The 24812-nt window shown below is 36.8% G+C and overlaps 1 protein-coding gene across 1 annotated transcript in view; it reads left to right on the top strand.

Moving 5' to 3' along the window:
* Positions 1-24812, top strand: part of MALRD1 (MAM and LDL receptor class A domain containing 1) — a 790469-nt gene that overhangs the window by 148181 nt on the left and 617476 nt on the right. The window contains exons 16-18 of the mRNA XM_064590300.1: positions 19847-19999; positions 20412-20517; positions 20990-21357. Coding sequence (XP_064446370.1) covers positions 19847-19999; positions 20412-20517; positions 20990-21357 — 627 coding nt within the window. The remainder of the gene's footprint in view (positions 1-19846; positions 20000-20411; positions 20518-20989; positions 21358-24812) is intronic.

Genomic DNA, 24812 nt, shown 5'->3' with positions numbered 1-24812 from the left:
TACATTTTCAAACTTAAATACTAGTTGTATATTTTCTTCAAATTACTATTATCTGCTAAATATAGGAATGTTGGCTGGCATTTCTGCAGCTAAGATATAAAATAGAACCTGAATGAGTTTATGTGTTTGGAAGCCACCTCCAGTAGTAACTGTATTCGTATTTTCACAATTCATTACCCTCCTGTAGTAATTGTTATATTCTGAATTGAGATTTAGGAATTTCTTTCATCCCATGTATGCACTGTGAAAAAGCTTGAATTGCCCATAACTTTGTGTCTTTTGTTGTGTATTTATTGTGTGTGTGTGTGTGTGTGTGTATCTTGGTCTTCTATTTAGGGCTGTGCTTTTTCTGCATATATTCTGAAAAAAATGTTTCAAGGAGGTATTTTTTATGAGATTTGACATATTTAAACTTAATTATAGAATTAAATCTTCCTAAAATGCACCTCTCTGTATAACCACAAATGGCTTTTTTGTTTTAATAGAATATAGGAAATGAAGCTATTTTCTCTTTTCCAGCTTATGCTCTTTTCTATAGGCCTAACTACCAAATAAACCTAAATTTTCTAATTATTGAGCATCTTATTTTTTTATTAAGTGCATATTAGTAAATAAGTCCTTGTAGAAAAAAGGGTATCTAGTTACTATTTTTTTTCTTGGCAAACTGGATTTTCATTGTCTTCTTCATATTGTCCTCAAATTATAATTTAGACACTGTTTTGCAGTCAACAAACACAGTTCCCTTGACAGAAGTGATTGTAAAAGACTGGAATGAAAAGTTGTTGAGGTAAAAAGCTCGTTATTACTGTGACATAAAACCAAGAAGTAGAGAAAAAGTCCATTCTTTCTCATTTATGGAGCCATTGATCACTGAGGAGGAAAAAAAATATTTTTGTAGCTAAGTAAAATCTGTAAATAATCCATGGTATTTTGAACAGTCTTTTCTGCAGATAATTATGTTGCTAGATTAGAGAAATTCAGGACAGTGGAGATAAAAAAATTAAATAGATAATAAAGTACATAATAAAGAGTCAAGACAAAAAATAAAGGATTTTTCTCAGTTGAAAATTCTTTTGAGAATAAGATCTGTATTTAATAAGAAAGTATTTTTCTATGATTATTTAAGATTAAATCTCAATAAATTATATTATTAAGGCTGTCTATGGAGAGAGTAGATTTTTTTTTCTGTGTCATTACTTTGAGCTCATTTGGATTTTATTTTTCTGCAAGATCGTTGTTCTTCACTCTAGAAATTATAAATTAGAACTCTAAGTGGCATTTTTTTTTTTGCTTGTATGTCAGAACTTCTGAGTCCTTTTCTCCCATAAGTACTGCTCTTGTCCGTTTTGTTTCTATTTTCATACTAGCAATGTATGTGATGAGAAGTATAAGAAGAAATAATGATCCTCCCCTATTCGACACGAAGTTTTCTTAGCAGCCCACGTCTCCTTGCCTTACAGAACTTTACCATGTAGATAGTGAAATTTACATTTCCTTCCAGTGTTGATATAAACCTCTCTGCTTGGGATAAAGATTTAAAAATACCTGAAATCTATACCTGGGGTATAGATTTAAAGATGCCTAAAGATAGCATATGATAATGATATAAATACCAACACACAGTCATAAAGCACTTATTTTGTACCTTTCTTATTTTGTACATTTCTTCGAAATATACTTATGTGTATTAACTAATTTACAGTTTAAGTGAGGCATAAAGAGAATGAATGCCATGGCTCTTTTTCACAATTACTTTAGGGTAGAGGAGAGAGTGCGAAGTGGATCTTAGGGTTGATTTTCATTTCACTAAGTCTTCCAGGGCAAGTGAATTTGTAAGGTTCTCCAACAGTGTAAATCTCTTCACACCTATGGGCATTTAAAAGGAAGGCTTTTAAATAGGTTAGTATTTCTTAATTTCCAGTGACTGTATTTCAAGAGTGTTTTAACATATTCATCATTTTGCTAAGTTTGTATGGTAGACATAGAAAGGAGTTTTTCCTTTAGGGAAAAAATAATCTAGTGAGAGAATCTAAACACAGGTGCATAAAAGAAGCCATAATAATCTGTTGCTCATCAAATATAGTTGTTAATAATAACTGTTTAATACCTGCTAAAAGAAACTGTGCAGAGGATGCAAAGATGTTAATATATTTGCTCTGCTGTGGAGTAGTTTACAGTTTAGGTGAGAGGATAAAAAATACAATATTGTAATGAATAGAAAAAGCTGTTTTTGCTCCATTGCCAATAAAGGATGGTCTAGATTGGAATCTTTAGAAGAGTCTAAGATAAGGAGCACAAGAAGGGCATTAATAAAAACTTTGGGAATAAAGACATTTCTTGACTTCATTTGGAAATTCCATATAGCTCACGGAAAGTTGGCTGGAAGCACAATTTTCAGTTGCAGAAATGAGTTGTTGCTAAAAGTGAGAGTGAGGCAGGTTGGCTAGCTAGGGTCTACCTGGGGAGGTAATTTTATATCACTGTGGTAAAGGAGTGCCTGGAGGGATAGGATAATAATAGGAAGCAGGTGTTATATAACATTTGTCCTCAGGGTCACTTAATTCATTCAATAATACTTATCAAGCACTGTACTTGACTCTATAGCTGTTTACAGAGTGAACAATACATATGTGGTTCCTGCTTTCATAGAGATTATGGTTTAGTGGGGAGAACTACCTTAAACCCATATATACATAATTCCAATCTTGATGAACCTATGTAAGATTTACAGAATGACCTGTGAAAGTTATAGATTGACTCTGATTAGCACTAGTGTGGAGATAGCAGGATTTAAAAATGCACTACCCTTTTTTTTTTTTTTAAGATTTTTTAATAGCAGTTTTAGGTTCACAGCAAAATTGAGGGGAAGGTACAGAGATTTCCTATACAGCCCCTGTCCTGACACATGCACAACTTCCCTATTATCAACATCCCTAACTAGAGTGGGGCATTTGTTACAACTGATGAACCTACTTTGACACATCATGATCATCCAGAGTCCATGCTATACCTCAGGGTTCACTCTTGATGTTGTACATTGTGTAGCTTTGGACAAATGTGCAACAACATGTATCCATCATTATGGTATCATACAGAGTATTTTCACTGCCCTAAAAATCCTCTGTGCTCTGACTGTTCATCCCTCCCTTGCCCCCAACTACTGGCAACCCCTGATCTTTTCACTATCTACATAGTCTTCATTGCCTTTTCTAGAATGTCATATAGTTGGAATCCTATAGTACATAACATTTTCAGTTTTTTTTTTCACTTAGTAATATGCATTTAAGCTTTCTCCATGTTTTTTCATGGATTACAAGTTCGTTACTTTTTAGTGATGAATAATATTACATTGTTCAGTATTCCGTATGAATAAAGCTGCTGTACACATCCATGTGCTGGTTTTTGTGTGGACATAAGCTTTTAATTCTTTTGAGTAAATTCCAAGGAGCTGAATCATTGCTGGGTCATATTACAAGTATACATTTTGTTTTATAAAAAACTGCCAAAATGTCTTCCAAAATGGCTGTACCGTTTTGTATTCTCACCAGCAATGAATGAGAGAGTTCCTATTGCTCCACATCCTTACCATCATTTGGTGTTGTCAGTGTTCTGGATTTTAGCCATTCTAATAGATGTCTAGTGGTATCTTGCTTTAATTTGCATTTCCTTTATGACATATGATGTGGAGCATCTTTTCATTTGCTTATTTGCTATATGTGCATCTTTTTTGGTGAAGTGTCTCTTCAGGTCTTTGGCCCATTTTTTAATCAGGTAGTTTGTTTTTACATATTTGGGATAACAGTTCTTTATCTGTGGGTCTTTTGTAAATATTTCCTCCCAGTCTGTGCTTTGTCTTCTTATTCTCTTGACATTGTCTTTTGCGGAGCAGAAAATTTTAATTTTAATGAAGTCCAATGTATCAGTTATTTCCAAAACACTATCAGATTGTGTTTTGGTGTTGTATCGAAAAAATCATCGCCTGAGGTCACCTACATTTTCTTCTACATTATCTTCTAGAAGTTTCACAGTTTCGCATTTTATATTTAGAACTCTGATCTATTTTGAGTTTATATTTGTGAAGGGTGTGAAGTCTGTGTCTGGACTTAATTTTTTTGCATGTGGTGTCCAGTTTTTCATTATCATTTGTTGAAAATACTGTCTTTTTCATTGTGTTGTCTAGTCCTTTGTCAAGATCCATTGACTATATGAGTCTCATTAACTTTTAAAAGGATAGTGATAGAATGAATTTGAATAGCTAAGTGAACATAAATGGGGGGTTCCAAACAGAAGAAATGGACTGTAGTAAGACATTAAAATGAGTGAGGAGGAAAATAATCTTGATTTATTAAAGAAACTGTGATAATAGAGGTAGTTTGAGCATAAATGTAAGAGAAGCACAGAGATTGTTGAGTATTAGCTTAACCATGGTAAGGATTATTATACTAAATAATAGGAAAGCCATTTAAGGATTTTTATGCAGTTGCATGATCAAGTTGGAATTTTAAAGGTCTTTAAATGTTTATACTTTGGCTGCACTGTGTAGAATGAATTGAAGGGGAAAGTATGGAAATAATGGTTTCAGTTGGGAGGCTTTAAGAGGAAGGTAAGAGATTATCATGAACAGAAGTGACATGTAGAGATAGGTCATAATAAAGTTTTATTATGTAGAATAAAGAAACACTTGACTGAGTTTTGGAAGAAAGGGAAAAGGGATGTTTTAAGTAATACTCCCTAGTTTTTATCTTGACTTATAAGATATAGAATGAGAGAGAGGGAGCAGAAGGGAGGGAGGAGATTATTATTTTCTGATTTTTGGAGTTTTGACACTAATAAGGGAACAGTGTGTTAGAGAAACAATTTTTGGATTTATTGACATAAATAATTGAAGCTTTAGTACTGTGCTGGATTTACCTGGATGAGTATAGAGTAAGATCCAGTGTTTTTAACTAAAACTTTGGCATGGCAGCACTGCTTAAAGTTTTCCATTCTAGCTGAAGTATGAAAGATGAAGTCTCCTCTCTTCAAAGTAAAGAGGTTATTAAGTGTAAATATAAATAAGGGGGTATAAAGGGTCAAATACCAAACCCTAAGGAGAAAGTCACAATTCAAGAAATGTGAGGAAAGATAAGCCTTTGGGAAAAAAAATTAAGAGTGTTTGGACTATTAAATAGGATTGTTTTGGGGTACCAACTAAATAGGTTTAACTCTTTAATAGAACCAAGAATTTGGGGAAGATGAGAAAGGAGAAAATTTCATACTGGAGAAAGGAGGGTCACTAGTGCTCGTGACAAGTGTGTGTTGAGTGCCTGCTATGTGCTAGACACGATCTGAGATCCCACAGTAAGCAAACAGGCAGGCATTCCTGTGTTCTGGAAGCTTGCTTCCTAATTGGGGAGAGACTCAACCTATAATAAATGAGTAAATTACATACTTGTAAAGGGCATCTATGCCAAAGAAGAAAAACAAGGCAGGGTAAGGGTAATGGGGAGAATATGTGGTTGGCAGAGGACTTTGCAAGTTTAAATACGGTGGTCATAGCCGGTCTCAGTGATGAAGTGATTTAAAGCAAAGACTTTAGAAGGTAAGGAAAGAAGCCCTGAGGATATTTTAGATAAAAGTGTTCCAGGCATAAAGAAGGAATTGAAACAGGAGCATAGTTGGTAAGTTTGAGCAATAGCAACGGGATCAGTGTGGCTGGAAGAAAGTGTTTATGGGAAAAAATAATAGGAGATGAGGTGAAAGGAATAAGCAGCCCATCCAGAGCTATGGTCCTCAATCTTGTCTTCTTTTGAGAAGCTACCTGGAGAGCTTCTAAAACTCTGGATGCCATGACCTATTAAGTTACAATCACTGAGAGGTGGAACCCAGGCCCCCTCATGTGATTTTAACATGCAACCAAGGTTCACGGTCATTCAACTCAGACCTTAGGAGTCATTGTAAGGGGGCACTGGCTTTTAAATGGGCGTGAGGGGGAGGTACTGGAATATTATGAACCGAGGACTTACAGGATTTGACTTAACAGGATTACCATGCTTGCTGTAGGGGAAATAGACAGGAGGGTATTAATGTGTGTCAGAGACCACCAGTAAAATGCCTGTAACAAAGTTGGGTTTATTGATACTTGGTGAATAAGGAAAATGGCTTACCAGGGGGATCTGTGAGGCATCCAGCAAAAAAGTGTTAGGAGGGACTCGTTACAGCATTTGGGCTTGTGTTGGGTGATTTGCAGGAGGATGCAAGGAAGCTGGAATTTTCTGGATTGGGTGTTTATAAGAACAGGATAATTCTATGATTGAGTATCTAAATAAATTTGGAAAGTGAGAAAAATGGAACTAATATTGTAATTGTTAAAGATGCAACAGTTAACTCATGTTAGCTAGGATATTTGCACAATTTTTGAGTTTACGCAGTGATCCTTTTTTTAAAGATTTGTTTGAGAGAGTGCATGCTCAGGAGCGCGTGCATGTGAGTGGGGGGAGGGGCAGAAGGAGAGAATCTTCAAGCAGACTCCCCACTGAGTGTGGAGCCCAATGTGGGGCTCGATCCCACAACCCATGAGATTACAACCTGAGCCAAAATCAAGAGTCAGATGCTCAACTAACTGAGCCACCCAGGTGTCTCTACACAGTGATCCTTTTGCCTGTGTTCAAAATGATTACAGACTAGTCCCCTTTTGTCTGTTTTTCTCAGTCGACACAATGTCCTTGAGGTTCATGATATGTGAAAATCTTTGTGTTCAACAGAACAGCACTGCAGCTCTGCCGTTATTGCCAGGCCAGCTTCTGGTAACACCAAGGTTTCTGACAGGGCCCGGGAAAGCTGCCAACTAATGACTGTCAGGGGCAAGATGAGAAGCAGGAAGACCAATTAGGAGGCTATTCTAAAATTGAGAGAAGAAATCACGGTGCCTTGAACCAGGGTGATGCAGGGGAGGTGGTGGGAAATGGGAAGATTCTGGATGAATTCTGAAATAGGAAGAAAAGGGATTTATTGATTGGATATGGGGGGAGAGAGGAAGAGTGGGTTAAAGAGTCCAAGGTCTTTACTTATAGAAACTGGAAGGGTAGTGGTGCCATTTCTGACCCGAGAAAACTACAAGAAGAACATGTTCGAAGGAAAAGCTCAGGAGCTCACTCCTGGGCATATGATATTTGAGATGCCAATTAGATATTCAGGTAAATATGTCTAATAGGGAATTAGATATATGAATCTGTAGTTCAAGGAAGAGGTTCAGGCTGGTGATACAAATTCGTGAAATATCAGCATACAGATGGCATTTAAATCCTGAGACTGGAAGAGTTCTCTAAAGTAGTGAAGATAAAAGATCTAGAAGCAAGGATAAAAGAAAGAACCAGCAGAGAAGATGAAGAAAGGAATAACTACCGAAGAAGGAGGGAAATTCAGAGATTTTACTGTCTTGGAAGGCAAGTACTCAGTGTTTCAAGAGGGTGGGAAACATGGTTAACTGCCACATATTGCTGATAGATCAAGATGAGGACTGAGAATTGACTTTGGATATAACATGTGAGGTAATTGCGGATCTTAATAAGAAGAGTAAAGCCTGATTGGAGGGAGCTCAAGAGAAAATTGGAAAGATAATAACTCTCATTGACCTCTTTCTAAGACATCAGAAGGGAGAACTGAGAAATGAGTTGGTGGCTGTTCTATGAAATGGGGTCAAGAGAGTTGAACAGCATGTTTCTATAGGCTTGTGGACAAAGTAGAATAGAGAGGGATAGTGTGTGATGTAAGAAAGGGGGAGCACTTTCTGGAGAGATGCTTTTGAATAGCCAAGAGAGGATGTGATCTAGTGTATAAGCAGAGAACGGCCTCAGCTAGGAACCCAGACAGTTGTAACAGATGAAAGGTGGACTATATAGGGGTAGACCCTTCAAGGTGGGGAGGTGTGGTGGTGATCATTGTGGAAATTGTGCTTTAGAAACTGGGAATAATGAGGAAATAGAAGATTCTTGGGTAATACTAATGACTCTGAAAGTGAAAAAAAGAAAATCACATTTTTTTTTCACTTACTGGATTAATGACTCCTAGCTTGGAATACTATACCTCTAGGGTCTTTCAGGAAAGGAGTCAATAGGCTACTGCAAATATTTCAAAAAGGCAAGTGAAAATTGTGTCTTTTTTCATAATATTTTTTCCAGTTTTATTGAGAGATAGCTGACATACATCACTGTATGAAGTTTAAGGTACACATTATAGTGTTCCTTTCTCTAGTTTAATTGTAAGAATGCAATATACAAAGTATGTATTTATTGACTGTTGACGCTATCAGTAAGGCTTCCGGTCAATGGTAGGCTATTAAGTTTTTGGAGAGTCAAAATTTATATGCAGATTTTCAACTGTGTGTGGTGTCAGCACCTCTAACCCCCACATTTTTCAGGGGGTCAACTGTATATACCACAGCTCCTCTATCCATTCATCCATCATTGGACATTTAAGTTGTTTCCCTGTTTTGACCATTATAAATGATGCTGCTATGTATAGGGGGGTTCATTTATCTTTTCTAGTTAGTGTTTTCAGTGCCTTTGGATATATTCCCAGAACTGGATTATATCTTCATTCTGTTTTTCACAGTGGCTGTACCAGTTTACAATCCTTCCAACAGTGCCCCAGGGTTCTCTTTCCTCTACATCCATGCCAGCATTTGTTATCTTTTGTCTTTTTGATGATGGCCATTCTAACAGGCATGAGGTGGTAACTCATTGTGGTTTTAATTTGCATTTCCCTAATGACTAGAGGTGTTGAACATCTTTTCAAGTACCTGTTGCCCATATGTATTTCTTTTTTTGAAAAATATTTATTAGATTATTTGCTCATTTTTAAATTGGGTGGCTTTTCTGCCATTGAATTTATGTGGTTTGCATATTAACTCCCTATCAGATACATGGTTTGTATATCTTTTTTCCCATTCTGTAGGTTGTCTTTTTGCTTTGTTGATGGTTTCCTTGGGTGTGCAGAAGCTTTTTAGTTTGATGTAGTCCTACTTGTTTATTTTTTGCTTATGCTTTAGGTGTGATTTCTAAAATGTTATTACCAAGACCAATGTCAAGGAGCTTTTTCCTGTTTTTCTTGTAGGAGTTTCATGGTTTCAGATTTCACAGTGAAGCCTTCATTTAATTTTGAGTTAAATTTTGTGAGTGGTGTAAGATATGGGTCCAATTTCATTCTTTTATCCAATTGCTCCAGCATCATTTGTTGAAGAGACAGTTCTTCATTGAGCATTTTTGGCTTCCTTGTCAAATATTAGTTGACCATATTTGCTTGGGTTTGTTTCTGGATTTCTTATTCCTTTGGTCTCTTTACTTCTTTGCCAGTACCATACTGTTCTGGCTTTATGGTATAGCTTAAAATCAGGAAGTATGATGCCTCCTGCTTTGTTCTTTTTCAGGATTTCTTTGCTTATTTGGGGTCTTTCTTGGTTCCATATATATTTCAGGAGTCTTTTTTCTACTTTTGCTAAAAAATAAAAAGTCACTGGAGTCTCGATAGGGATTGCATTGAATCTATAGATGACTTTTGGTAGTACTGACATTTTAATAATATTCTTGTCTGCAAACATGGATACCTTTCCATTTATTTGTGTCTTCTTCAGGTGCTTTCATCATTATCTCACAGTTGTTAGAAATCTTTCACTTCCTTGGTTAAATTTATTCGTAAGTATTTTATTTTCAATGCCATTGTAAATGGGATCAGTTTATTTCCGTTTCAGAAAATTTGGTGTTAGAGCATAGAAACTCTATTGACTTTTCTAAGTTAATTTTGTATCCTGCAACTTTGATTAATTTGTTGATTAGTTTTAACAGTTTTTTGGTTGAGTATTTAGGATTTTCTCTATATAGAAACATATCATCTGCAATAGAGACCATTTTACTTCTACCCTTTGAATTCTAATGCCTTTTCTGTTTGTTGACTGATTGCTCTAGTTAGGACTTTTAGTACTCTATTGAGTAGGAGTCGTGAGAGTGGGCACCTAATCTAGTTCCTGATCTTGGAGGAAAAGCTTTCAACCTTACACCATTGAGTGTGATGTTAATTGTGGGCTTGTCATATATGGCAATATGTTACTTCCATACCTCATTTGTTAACTGTTTTTATCATGAATGGCTTTTGAATTTTGTCACATGCTTTTTCTGTGTCTATTGAGATGATCATAGGATTCTTTTCTTTCATTCTATTAATGTGATGTATCGCACTGATCCATTTCCATATTTTGAACCATCCTTTCATCCCAGAGATAAATCCCAGTTGATTATGGTAAATGATCCTTTTAATAGGCTGCTGAATTTCTTGCTAATATTTTGTTGCAAATGTTTGCATTTATAATCAGGGATATTGACCTTTAGTTATTTTTTCTTGTAGGGTTCTCCTCTGGCTTTCGGTATCAAGATATTGCAGACCTCATAAGGTTTATTTGGGAGTATTCTCTGCTTTTTGATTTTTTGGAAAAGTTTGAGAAGATTGGTGTGTTAATTCTTAAAAATTTGGTAAAATTCACCAGTGAAGCCATCTGGTTCTAGGCTTTTCTTCATTGGGACATTTTTTTTAAATTACTGATTCTGTCTCCTTACTAGTTATTAGTCAAGGCAGATTTTCTGTTTCTTCCCAATTCAATTTTAGTAAGTTGTGTATTTCAAAGAATGTTTTCATTTCTTCTCAGTTGTCCAGTTTGCTGGTGTATAGTTGTTTGTAGTAGCCTTTCAAGGTTCTTTGTACTTTTGTGTTATCCATTGTAATGTCTCCTTTTCCATTTATAATTTTGATAATTTGAGTCCTTTTTTTTTACCTGTTAAAATTTTGTCAATTTTGTCTTTTCAGAGAACCAACTCTTAGTTTGGTTTATTTTTTCTATTGTTTTTCATTTCTCCATTTCATTTATTTCTGCTCTAGTATTATTTCCTTTTTCTCTGCTAACTTTGGATTCAATTTATTCTTTTTCTAGTTCGTTAAGGTTGGAGCTAGGTTATTTATTTGCGATCTTTCTTGCCTCTTAATGTAGGTATTTATTGCTATGGACTTTCCTCTTAGAACTGCTTTTGCTCCATCCCTTAATTTCTGTTATGTTTCCATTTTCATTTGTCTCAAGGAATTTTATTTCCCTTTAATTTTTTTTCTTTGATTCATTGGTTGTTCAGGAATGTGTTTTTTAATTTCTATGTATTCAGAATTTTCCTGTTTTCCTTATTTTTGATTTCTATTTTCACATCATTGAGGTTAGAGAAGATATTTGATATGATTTCATTCTTCTCGAATTTGCTAACACCTGTTTTATGACCTACCATATATTCTATGCTAGAAAATGTTCCATGTGCACTTGAGAAGAATGAATTCTGCTGTTGCTGCATAGAGTGTTTTGTATATTACTGTTAGGTCCATTGGGCCTCTAGTGTTGTTCAAATCTGCTATTAACTCATTGATTCTCTGGTGATCTATCCATTGCTGAGAGTATGGTGTTAAAGTCTTCAACTGTCATTGTATTAGTATTTATTTCTTCTTTTATCTCTGTTAGTTTTTGCTTCATTTATTCAGATGCTTTGATGTTGGGTCCATAAATATCTTCAATTGTTATATCTTATTGATGTAGTGACCCTTTATCATTAAATAATGACCTTTTCTGTCTCTTTTTTTATAATTTTAAAGTCTCTTGGTTTGATATAAGTGTAGCTATACCTGCTTTTTTTTTAATTACCATTTTCTTGAAATCTAAATCCCATCACTCTCAGTCTATGTGTGTCTTTGAGGCTAAAGTGTTAGGTCTTTTTTTTTTTTTAATTTTATTTATTTATTTGACAGAGAGAGACACAGAGAGAGAGGGAACACAAGCAGGGGGAGTGGGAGAGGGAGAAGCAGGCTTCCCGCGGAGTAGGGAGCCCGATGCGGGGCTCGATCCCAGGACCCTGGGATCATGACCTGAGCGGAAGGCAGACGCTTAATGACTGAGCCACCCAGGTGCCCCACAGGTCTTTTTTTTTTTTTTTTCTTTAATCCTTTCACCATTCTGTCTCTCTCTCTCTTTTTTTTTTTCTTTTGCAGTACCTGCCCTCTTTAATGCCCATCACCAGGCTAACCCATCCCCCCACCCTCCCTCCCCTCTAGAACCGTCAGTTTGTTTCTCAGAGTCCATAGTCTCTCATGGTTCATCTCCCCCTCCGATTTCCCCCGCCTTCATTCTTCTCTTCCTGCTATCTTCTTCTTCTTCTTCTTTTATTTATTTATTTTTTTAACATATAATGTATTATTTGTTTCAGAGGTATAGGGCTGTGATTCAACAGTCTTACACAATTCACAGCACTCACCATAGCACAAACCCTCCCCAATGTCTATCACCCAGCCACCCCATCCCTCCTACCCCCCACCACTCCAGCAACCCTCAGTTTGTTTCCTGAGATTAAGAATTCCTCAGATCAGTGAGGTCATATGATACATGCTCTTTCTCTCTCTCACTCTCTCTCTCAAATAAATAGATAAAATCTTAAAAAAAAATAACAATGTAAATACCTTAATTGAAAAATACTTTATTGCTAAAAATGTCATCATCTAAGCTTTTAAGGAGTCATAATTGTTTTGCTGGTGGAAGGTCTTGCCTCTTTGTTGATGGCTGCTGACTGATCAAGGTGGTATTTGCTGAAGGTTGGAGTAGCTATGACAGTTTGTTAAAATAAGACAACAATGAAATTTGCCACATCAATTGGCTCTTCCTTTCATGAACAGTTAGTTCTCTGTAGCATGCGATGCTGTTTGATAGCATCTTACCCACAGTATAACCTCTTTCAGAATTGGAGTCACTCCTCTCAAACTCTGCTGCGGCTTTATCAACTAAGTTTATGTAATATCCTGAATGCTTTGTTGTCATTTCAACAATCTTCACAGATCCTTCCCCAGGAGTAGGAGTAGGTTATATCTCCAGAAACCACTTTGCACATCCATAAGAAGCAACTCCTTTATCTGTTCAATTTTTTTCCACTTTTAAAACCATCATTTTTGGCATTAATATTTTTTAAAATTTCAAGTTTTTATTTAAATTCTAGTTAACATACAGTGCGATATTGGTTTCAGGAGTAGAATTCAGTGATTTATCACTTATGTGTAACACCCGGTGCTCATCACAAGTGCCCCCCTTAATACCCATCACCCATTTAGCCCATCCCCCACCCATCTCCCCTCCATCAACCCTCAGTTTGTTCTCGGTAGTTAAGAGTCTCTTATGGTTTGCTTCCCTCTTTTTTACTCCCTTCCCCTATGTTCATCTGTTTTGTTTCTTAAATTCTACATATGAGTGAAATCAGATGGTACTGGTCTTTTTCTGACTGACTTATTTCATGCAAGTTTTATTAGGAGATTGTAGCAATTCAGTCACATCTTCAGGCTCTACCTCTAATTCTAGTTCTCTTGCTGTTTCCACCCCATCTGCAGTTACTTCCTCCCCTGAAGTCTTGAGCACCTCAAAGTCATCCCTGGGGGTTAGAATCAACTTCTTTCAAATTCCTGTTTATGTTGATATTTTGACTTCTTCTCATGAGTCATGAATGTTCTTAATGACATCTAGCATGGTCAGTCCTTTCCAGAAGGCTTTCAATTGACTTTGCCCAGATCCACCAGAGGAATCACTATCTTTGGCAGCTATAGCTTTATGAAATGTGTTTCTGAAATAATAAACCTTGAAAGTCAAAATGACTACTTGATCAATGGGCTGCAGAATGGATGTTGTATTAGCAGGCATAAAAACAACATTCATCTGGGGGCGCCTGGGTGGCTCAGTCATTAAGCGTCTGCCTTCGGCTCAGGTCATGATTCCAGGTCCTGGGATCGAGCCCCGCATCGGGCTCCCTACTCGGCAGGAAGCTTGCTTCTCCCTCTCCCACTCCCACTGCTTGTATTCCCTCTCTTGCTGTGTCTCTCTCTGTCAAATAAATAAATAAAATCTTAAAAAAAAAAACCAAAAAAAACCCCAAAAAACAAAAAACAACATTCATCTCACTGTACATCTCCATCAGAGCTCTTGGGTGACCTGGTGCATTGTTAGTGAGCGGTCATATTTTGAAAGGAATCTTTTTTTTTGTTTGTTTCCTGAGCAGTAGGTTCAACAGCAGGCTTAAAACATTCAGGAAACCATGTCATAAATAGATGTACAGTCATCCGGGCTTTGTAGTTCCATTGACAGGGCACAGGCAGAGTAGATTTAACTTAATTCTTAAGGGCCCTAGGATTTTCAGAATGGTAAGTGAGCATTGGCTTCAACTTCAAGTCACTGGCTGCATTAGCCCCTAACAAGAGAATCAGCTTGCCCTCTGAGGCTTTGAAGCCAGGCATTGAGTTCTCTCTAGCTATGAACATCCTAGATGGCATCTTCTTCCACTATAAGGCTGTTTCATCTACATTGAAAATCCACTGCTCAGTGTGGCCACCTTCATGAATGATCTTAGCTAGATCTTCTGGAGAACTTGCTGCAGCTTCTACATCAGCACTTGCTGCTTCACCTTATACCTTCATGTTATGGAGATGACTTCTTTCCTTAAACCTCACGAACCGACCTCTGCTAGCTTCACACTTTTCTTCTTCAGCTTCCTCACCTATCTCAGCTTTCATGGAATTGAAGAGAGCCAGGACCTTGCTCTGGATCAGGCTTTGGCTTAGGGGAATGTTGTGGCTGGTTTGATCTTCTGTCCAGACCACTCAAACTTTCTCCATATTGGCAGTAAAGCTGCTTCTGTCTTACCATTTGTGTGTTCACTGGAAGCACTTTTAATTTCCTTCAAGAACTTTTCCTTTGCATTCACATGTTGGCTAACTGTTTGCTAGGTCAAGAGACCTAGCTTTTGGCCTATCTCAGCTATTGACATGTCTTCCTCCCTAACTCCCTAAGCTTCCTCACTTTAATTTTTGATTTAAAGTGAGAGAGATGTGACTCTTCCTTTCACTTGAACACTTAGAGGCCGTTGTAGGGTTATTAATGGGCCTACTTTCAATATTGTTGTATCTCAGGGAATAGAGCGGCTGAAAGAGAGGGAGAGAGAGAGAGGAATGGCCAGTTGGTGGAGCAGTCAGAACACACACCACATTTATTGATTAAGTTCGCCATCTTGAATGGCACAGTTTGTGGTGCTTCAGAACAATTACTATAGTAACATCGGAGATAACTGATTGTAGATCACCATAGCAAATACAATAATAATAAGTTTGAAATACTGCGAGAATTACCAGAATATGACCAGAATTACCAGAATAAGGTGAGCAAATGGAAAAAATGGAGCTAATAGACTTATGGGTTGCCATAAGCCTTCAGTTTGTTAAAAAAAAGTATTTGTGAAGTGTAATAAAACAAGGCATGCCTTTATTAGTGTACAGTTTAAAATCTACTTCTAGAGCATGCCCTATCATTATATATATTTAGATTTTATATGATCCTGAATTAAAAACTCATAGCACAGTGCTTGCATGTAATAGCCCTAAAATTGTCAGTTATCCTTATTATTACTTTAACTACAAATGCAGTGTAATTTTTAAGAGCACAGGCTTTGACATCAGGTCTGGTTTGAAATTGTGTCAGTAATAATGAGCACTGATAAATTATGTGTTAATCCTCTTTCACCCTTATCTTTCTTATCTCTAAAATGGGGACAATAATATGTTCTGTATTTCAAGAGAATTAGAGACGATGTGGTATGTAATAAATGGATGTCTTTCACACCACAGTTATGTCTTTACTGATTTAGATCACTCTGGAAACCAGTTTGGCCTTCAGCTGGGCTTTAGGTTTCTAATTTTTACAATTACCACCTATATGTTTAGCCATTTTCTCTTTTTCTCCTAAACCTGAGAATCTTTTGCTGATGTGGATGAAACCAGAGAGAGTTTGGAGTTCAACTACATGATGTATCAGAACATATTTCCTCTTATAAATTTTTGTTTTGTTTTTCTTTGCAGCACTTAATTAAGACTTTTTTTTTTTTTAGAGCAGTTTTAGAGTCACAGAAAAGTTGAGGAAAGAGTAGAGATTTTCCATTTTCCTTCCCCCCGCCCCAACAGCTTCTCCTACATCAACATTTCCCAGTATGGGGGTGGGGAGGGAAAGTTGAGGAGAAAGTAGAGATTTCCCATTTACATTCCCCACCCTACATACATACATATGCACACACACACACACACCCACACACCCACACACCCACCCCCCTTCTCCTACATCAACATTTCCTGGTTGGAGGGGGAGATTTGTTACAACTGATGAATCTACACTGACACATAATAATTACCCAAAGCCCGTAATTTATATTAGGGTTCATTCTTGGTGTTGTACATTCTGTGGGTTTGGAAGAATGTGTGGTAAAATCTGTTTGTCAATATGGTATCATGCAGAGTATTTTCACTGCCATAAAGATACTCTGTGCTCCACCTAGTCAGCCCTCCCCCCACGTCCAACTTCTGGCAACCACTGATCCTTTTACTGTCTTCACGGTTTTGCCTTTTCCAGAATGTCATATAGTTGAAAGCCTACAGTATGGAGGCTTTTCAGACTGGCTTCTTTCACTTAGTAATATGCATTTCAGTTTCCTCCATGTCTTTTCATGGCTTGATAGCTCATTTATTTTTAGTGCTGAATAATATTCCACTGTCTGGATGTACCACAGTTTATTTAACCATTCACCTACTGAGGGACTCTTTTGTCGCTTCCAAGTTTTGGCAATTAGGAATAAAGTTGCTGGAAAAAAAAAGGAATAAAGCTGCTGTAAATATCCACATACACGTTTTTGTGTGGCTGTAAATTTTTCACCTCCTTGGGTAGATATTAAGAAGCACTCTTCTATAAATTTTTGTCTTTGCACGAGACCCAAATTATCAGCTCAGACACTTTGTACCTTTCATGTTTATTTCTTACACATGATTCTCTGTAGGGATCATCTCAAATCATCAGAGAAGTTCTGAGTGAATCTGATATAAGACCATCCGATTCTGTATTTTTTCCTCCTCACAAAGTTCCTAGGCTCCTACATAAATTTATCTTTTTCTGTCTCAGTGAAAAGCTCTTAGCATGACAGTGATGGTGTAAGGTGATGGAGCTGTGTGTCAGTCCACCAAATATCTCCTAGTACCCTTTCCTCAGGGATAGCTACTTATAATTATATTTACATAAGTAATAGAGGCAACAAGGGTAATTTTACTGAAAAATAAGAAAAGCTGCTATAGAGTCACTAGCTTTTTTACCCATATCCATAGGAATAGATAATTTTTAGAAACTTTATGTCAATAGGCATCCTGTTATGAACATAATAACCCCTAGACAAAGCTTGGTACACAATAAACCCTAAAGTAATGGTAACTGCGATTGTTCTTACAAATTATGTTGTTTCTGATGATGATAATTGAGAAAGTCGATCATGAGGCTCCAGAAAAGTGAACAATCTTTGAACCTCAATTATTAAAATGTACCAGCACCTTGTATTTCTAAGTCAGGAAAAGGCATACATAATTTCCAACAGCTGTTCTAATGAAGTATATATTTGGTTAACAGCTAACCAGATTACTTTCAGCTGACTTGTTACATCAGCTGAAGTGAGTTTTTAAAATGTGTATAGAAATCTATTTAGAAACAAAGTAGATGAGACAGGCATATTTGAAGTTTAACAACATAATCATCTGTTAAAAATTGCTATTTTTGGTGGGCCTTATCTAAGAAAACCAGAAAATTGCCACAATGGTTTCTGAAATTTATCTACCATTAGAATATTCATTTATTTCTGCATCAGTATCTCCCTGGATAGCAGACGATAGACGATAAGGCTCCCTTTCTGGGTAGCTATGTGGGATAGCTATTCCAAAGTAGCAATAACTCCTTTCCTTTCTGTATTTGCATAAAAGCAGTCCTGGATCCTTTCTTTTTTTTTTTTTTAAATTTTTGGATTGTCTGAAATAGGAATCAAAAGCATTGCTTTCCCAGGGATTGAAATGGCAACTACATACTTTGAAGCCCCTGGAATCTATGTATACTTATGGATTATTTATATATTATGTATTTGTAAAAAGAGATGGCCTTTGAAAATATAGCCTTAAATATTCTGAGAATTTATCCCTAAGTTGTCATAATTATCATTATTATTTTTCCCCATTGAGCAGCATTTAATTTTCTCTCCACAAATTTGTAAACTTTACTTGAGAAATCTTCATTCTAAATATAGCTAATTTGTTGATTTTTCTGATTCCTAATATAATGAAATATAGTTATTCCTTATGAAAGTTGATGCAACATTTTATATTTTGTGTGCTTTTTTAAAGATTTATTTATTTTGGGGGGAGGGGCAGAAGGACAGGGAGAGAGAATCTCAAGCAGGCTCCCTGCTGAGCACAGAGCCTGATGCAGGGCTCAATCCCACAACCCTTAGATCATGACTTGAGCCAAATCAGTTGCTTAACTGATTGAGCCACCCAGGTGCCCCAAAGCTAATGCAACATTTTAAAAGTATCATACATTCTCACTGATTTTTGGTCATATTTTTAAGTTACTCTACAGTCATATCAGGAAACCTGATAGAAAGCAAGTATATTTTTAAAATCAGATATTTTATAGAAACTTAAAAAATAATATAATATTTATAAATATTTTATAATATTTTATATCTATAATATTACAACTCACCTCACCTTCCTCCCTGTGTAGGTAAAGCATTTTTAAAATTGAAAATGATTTATCATTAGGTTCAAATTCCCTTGTAATTTTGAATTTTATAATCTCAATGAGTGACTTACTGTATACTTTTATTCCCTAAGCTTATTGCTTACTAAATATTTTTACAAGGGAAGATCTATGCAAATTATTACTGTATCCTTGGATATAAATAACCAATGACCAAGGATTCCAGTGCAATAATCATCTATAGGAGCAAGCTTCATTTTGCATTGGGATATATAGTAACACTGAATGTCCACGCTGAATGAACTCAGATTATGCCTTTTGGGTTTATCTTTTTTCCAATATCATAGCAATTAACAGTTATTGTCAATAGTTGCAGAAAGAATATTAGATCTGGAATGAAAATCTTTGGATTTCAATCCATCTGTACAGTTTCCTAACTATCTGACCTTGGTTAGGTTAATAACTTCCTTGAACTTTCCTTTCTTCATCTGTAAAGCAACTATAACAACAACACTTTCTTCATTTGGCTATTGTGAAAGTTGGATCTATATAAAGTGTTTAGTACAGGGTCTATGATATAGGTATCTATTAAATATTAGCTATCATTCAACACTATTATTATAACTTCCCAGTCCTGCCCTTATGGCTTTGTGGAAATTAACTATTTCTTACATATTTACTTGAAAAGTGGTTCAAATTATTCTTCCCTGCACAAATTATGCAATGCACACAGTCCTTTGAGAAATATTAAGCTTTACAAAATTTGTGGTGAATGTTATATTAAATATAATCTGGATTTTTCAAATATTAATTTTTTTTAGAAATAACTACTTTTCATGTTTTAGTGTAAAATAAACTGTAGGAATAATTAAGTCTTCCAGATGATGTCATAGTGGCGAGTATCAGAATAAATTAGACCTTAGCAGTTCTATAACCAAAATGGCTAATAATGCTGTTTCTTTGAAAAAATATTTGGTAAAAATTTAATTTCTTAAATTGATAATTCTGCTTTATCAATTTCCAGTATGAAAAGCACAACTCTATTTTTTTTTTTTTTTAGATCAGGTAGGATCCTTTTTTTCCTCCAAGGTGTCCTTTAATGTACTTAGAGAAGTATAACAAGGTGATTTCAGTTGAGTTCTACCCTTCCTAAAGTATGAGAATACTTTGGAGACCCACCTTAGGAGTCACATTTTGTTTTCTCAGGTTCCAAATGCGACTTTGAAGCAAATAGCTGTGGTTGGTTTGAAGCAATCAGTGGTGACAATTTTGACTGGGTATGGAACTCTAGAAGTAACCTTTCGGCTGAATTTGAGCAACAGGCTCCACCTTGGGATCATACTCACAACACAGCTGAAGGTAAGAAACAAGGAGAGGCTCTCTGTTACTCCTTCCATTCACCCTTGGTCAGGTCTGTTAAGAGAAAGAAGCATTTAAAGTTCTATGTTAGCGCAACAAATAGTGTGACAGATGAATATTGTCAATTGTGCTGATGTTTGTCAGTATGAAATGACTCCTTTATGGGTGGTGGAGAGGGAGTATAGATAGGTTTTGGCTGAATTCACTGAAATTATTAACTTTTTGCATCATTTTCACCGAGAGGTGGATATGAATTTAGTTTTCACAAGAACAAATTTGACTAACAATCACTTTTATTGATTTTTAATAGTATAATCTTAATTTTAGTCAGACACAGCACTTAGTATAGGGCTGAGGGGCAGGTGTGTCAACTCAGTCGGCTAACATACGATTTGTATTTGTGTCCCAATAGGGCATTTTATGTTCATTCTGAAGAGAAGCAGAAGCTTGTCACAAGTTGCCAAACTCCAGAGCCCAACCTTTAGCCAGGCAGGATCTGGATGCACGCTTTCCTTCTGGTAAATACTAATGACCTTGGTCAGCTACCCTTGCAACCCAGTGGTTGCAGGCATACTCCTGCACTTACCAGACTTTATGATTTGCCCCTGGTTTGGCTTTAAAAATAGGTATTGCATTAGATTTATACAGTTAGCATTTTACTTAGGAGCACATTATCAGTATTTGTTGTGTTCTTTCTTTAGACGAAAAGGACTCTTTCCCTCCAACAATGGATTATAATTTAATTAACTCTGCTTCCCTTGTTCTGGGTTGAACTCCTTGGGAAAGGCTCCCAGGGTCCTGCAAGCCAGAGTATGTACCTCAGCAGATAAGCTCTCGCCTATGAGCAGCCACAATTACTGCAAGAAATAAAGGCGTCCATTATGATAGCTAATTGTTAATTGACTGTTGATTGAGTGGGAGAGCCCATAAGTTAAATGTTTCATCTATGCCATAAATCATTTACATTTCTTGTGTTTGTTCTTTTTTCAGGTTTTATAACTATGGCCTGTCAGTGGGAGCAGCTGAGCTACAGCTACACATGGAAAATTCCAATGACTCTACAGTGCTCTGGAGAGTATTATATAACCAGGGCAACCAGTGGTCACAGGTGACTATTCAGCTGGGACGCCTTACTCAGCCCTTCCATTTGTCACTAGATAAAGTCAGTCTTGGCATTTATGATGGAGTCTCAGCTATTGATGACATCAGATTTGATAATTGTACTCTTCCCCTTCCTGCGGAGAGCTGTGAAGAGCCAGATTTTTTCTGGTGTCGACACAGCAAGGCTTGCGTAGAAAAGCTTCTGTTATGTGATCTGGTAGATGATTGTGGTGATCACACTGATGAGGATGACTGTGGTAAGTACTTTATTATTTTTCTTTTTTTGGTCCTTCTTATTTTGACAGTGGGGATTTTGATTAGTTCTAGCCAATCGAGGCAAAGACACGAAACATTTTTCCAAAGTTGATGACTTTAATGAGTGATGAATTAGTCGGGCTACCAATATTTGTTGTGGAGACTTGCGAACTAGATACTAGAGATAAAATGCTGAACACAACTGCCGAGTCTCAGATCTCAGGGAGCTTACGGTTTAATCGAGGAGATCGATGTTATTCAAAGATTTAAAAAATAAATACAAAGTGGCAGCTTTGATAGGAGATCCAGAGAGGGATCTGTGACTTTTTATAATAATGGTATTGAACTCCCTAGAGGTGATGACTTAGCTGAGATCTGAAAAATGAGAAGTCGAAGCATCTATGCAAAAGCCCTGATAAGTGACTGCATGGCAGATGTGGCTGGAGTGAGGAGGTGAAGGGGAGAGAGGGTGCAGCATAAGGACAGAAGTGTGGGGGAGGCCGGATTTGCAGATCTTTATTGTCCACATTAAGGAGGTTTCTCTTCATTTGTAGGTTTTTAATAAGAAAGGTAATTTAATAAAATTGGCATATTAAAACATGTCACTGTGGATACAATGTGATGAGTGGATTGGAGAAGAGTGGATTCAGGAGACCCATCAGCAGGCCATTGTGGTAGTCCACTGAGGAGGGGTGGGCAGCCTGTAACACAGCCAGAGTGATGGAGATGGAGGGACTGAGGTTTGGGAAAATATTTAGGAGGGGCATTTGATGATGTTTTGGAAGCAGAGAGTGGGCTGTCAAAGATAAGTCTTGAGTTTCTGGTTTAAATTACCAGAAAGCTTATGGTATCTGATGATTATATATGTTTTACAGTTTTATGAACCTAGCTCCAGATAGTGCCCACTGCACTTGCTCCTGAAAATGAATCAGAAGCTCATAGCTGTTTTTTTTTAATTACAAAAATCAGTCAGAAAAAGAGTTTGTATCTTCCCTTGTCCAGAAATAGCAACAATTCTTAAAATTCAAGCTATATGCCTATTACATTGAGAGGCTAATTATAAACTAAAGTGAAGCCATAAAATGCTTGGTACATCATAGGAAATTTCCATATAAATTATTGTAGAGAGTGCTGCATATATGTGGTCTTTGATAGAGTCAGGTGGTTGAAGTCAGAATTACCATGCATCTCATTATACAACTAATACCTTGAGTGGATATAAATAAAGTTGATAACTTAGACAATGGCTAACACAAAAAGTGTTACTTATCCTCAAGGTAATTTATTTTTGCAGATTTAGAAAGCTTTCTCATCTTTTTGAAGCTCTCCAAATCCTACTCCTCAAAAAAAAACATTGCTGTGTTGCTAAAAACAAGCACATTATCCCTCAAACCACTCAGTATTAACTTAGAATGGAATTATGGCAGGTACAAGTATAATACTAGAATACTTCTTGTGACTAAATATTAATGAAAGCGAATAGTGTGGCATTAGACAGTCCATTTCTCTCACGGCTGTCCATATAGACATATTACTGGATTACACAGAATGCATTAGACATCCAGAAATCACTGTTGTATTTCCTAAAGTTCCCTATGTTTAGAGAAATGGTTTTGTATTTAAAGGTTCAGGTATATGCATTCCCTTTTGAAATAAAGATTTAACGTACAGTCAATATGAAAACAGGCAATATCAAAGTCCGTTGGCTTGAGTGCCAGTTTTATGTCAAAAACCTTAGCAGCTTGACATTCTCCTTCTGCTCCACAGCCAAAGACTGACACATCGGGAGTGCGCTGCAGGTCCCTAGTTCACGTCATAACTGGGCTTGATTAGTCACAAGTGAGGAAATATCAAATGAAAGCTCATCTCCCATTTGACATTTACTCACTGGGTTCCCTTCATTAGGTCTAAGCTCCTGTTCTGTGGTTTTCAAAGACAGATGATTTGTTCTTGCCTGGCTGCATTTATCCACATATGCTTACGTTTATTGTTTCAGAATATTTATTCCCCTTTGGCACCAAGTGCATTTACTAAGATGAATAGTTAAAGGACAGCTGACATTTATTTTTTAAAAATATTAACTTATGTAAATGAAACTAAAATGTAGAAGTCCTTGTTAATTCTAAATCCTGTTCCTTCTGCCAAAATCATGCTAAATGTACATTCTATGGCATTTATTCTACACAAATCCTTGGTGTCAACAAAATGCTCACATCCCCCAAAATGAGTACATTCCTATATTATGCTAGAAATTATGGTAGATTGTCTAGTTGACAAGGGACAAGTCAATTCTTCCTAAGTGCTTTGAATTCTTCTAGGGACTGAGAGGAGTTTAAACTTTAAAAGCTCCAGCTCAAAGGAGCTGCAATGTAGTGAGAAGAAAAGACTACCTCCAGGAGACAAAGCACAGCAGGAAGCATAAATAGAGAAGGAGAGAGGGGTGAGGTGTTTCAGGCACGTCGGGAAGATGCGAAGGGGAAGGATAGTTAGGGATGAACAGGAAGTTAATTTGGGAAAGGTGAAGCTTGAAAGAAGAGTTTAGATTTAAGTTCAGATTAAATGAGTATATATTGTAGGATTTTGAATAGAGGAGGAAAAAGATAAATTGCTGTGGAAGGTGGAAGAGTGGTCATTCTGGCACTGGCGCTGAAGGACATTTGGAACTGGGCCAAGATGGAACCAGAGGGAGAGGTTTTTCAGCATGAGGTGTGGAAAACACTGGCATCAGAATCCTGTCAGGTGCTTGTTAAAAATATGGATTCCTGGGCTTCACCCCATATCTAACAAGCTAGTCCTTGTATGGGGCTTCACACAAGGAGTAAGCAATTCTACACACCTCAGGTGATTCTGGAAGATTGAGCCCTATTAAAATATGACTGTTCTCAGTTCTGCATGTTAGAATCACCAAGGGAGATGATGAGGTATCCTGATGTTCAGCTGCACTATTTGCACCAGTTACATCAACATCTCTGGGGGCGTCCGGGTAGCTCAGTGGGTTAGGAGTCCGACTCTTGATTTAGACTCAGATCATGATCTCAGGGTTGTGAGATCGAGCCCTGTGCTGGGTTTCGTGCTCAGCGGGGAGTCTGCTGGAGATTCTCTCTCTCCCTCTGCCACCCATCCTGCACTCTCTCAAATAAATAAATCTTAAAAAAAAAAAAATCCACATCTCTGGAGATAAATTCTGGGACTTGGCGTTTTTTGTTTTGTTTTGATTTTTAATGTTCACTGGTGATTGAAACGTTCTACTAAGGTTGAAATCGACTGAGCCGGAAGTTTGTAGCGTTGAGTCAACCATGATGTCATGATCATTTGCATAGGGTTATAGTGCTAGAAATGGTGAAGGGATGGTCATAAAAGGCATTTGGAGAATAATGGCTAATGTAACTCTGCCTTCAGCCTATAAAATATTACTTGATGTAAATCTAGGATTTATTCACCTTTTAGAAACTTTAAT

The sequence above is a fragment of the Mirounga angustirostris genome, unplaced genomic scaffold, assembly GCF_029215605.1.
Source record: "Mirounga angustirostris isolate CCGP_5_RB_7025 unplaced genomic scaffold, mMirAng1.0.hap1 SCAF_5, whole genome shotgun sequence".
In the NCBI taxonomy this organism is placed as follows: domain Eukaryota; kingdom Metazoa; phylum Chordata; class Mammalia; order Carnivora; family Phocidae; genus Mirounga; species Mirounga angustirostris.
Note: the sequence above shows the minus strand (reverse complement) of the source record. Positions and strands in the feature narration are given on the sequence as shown.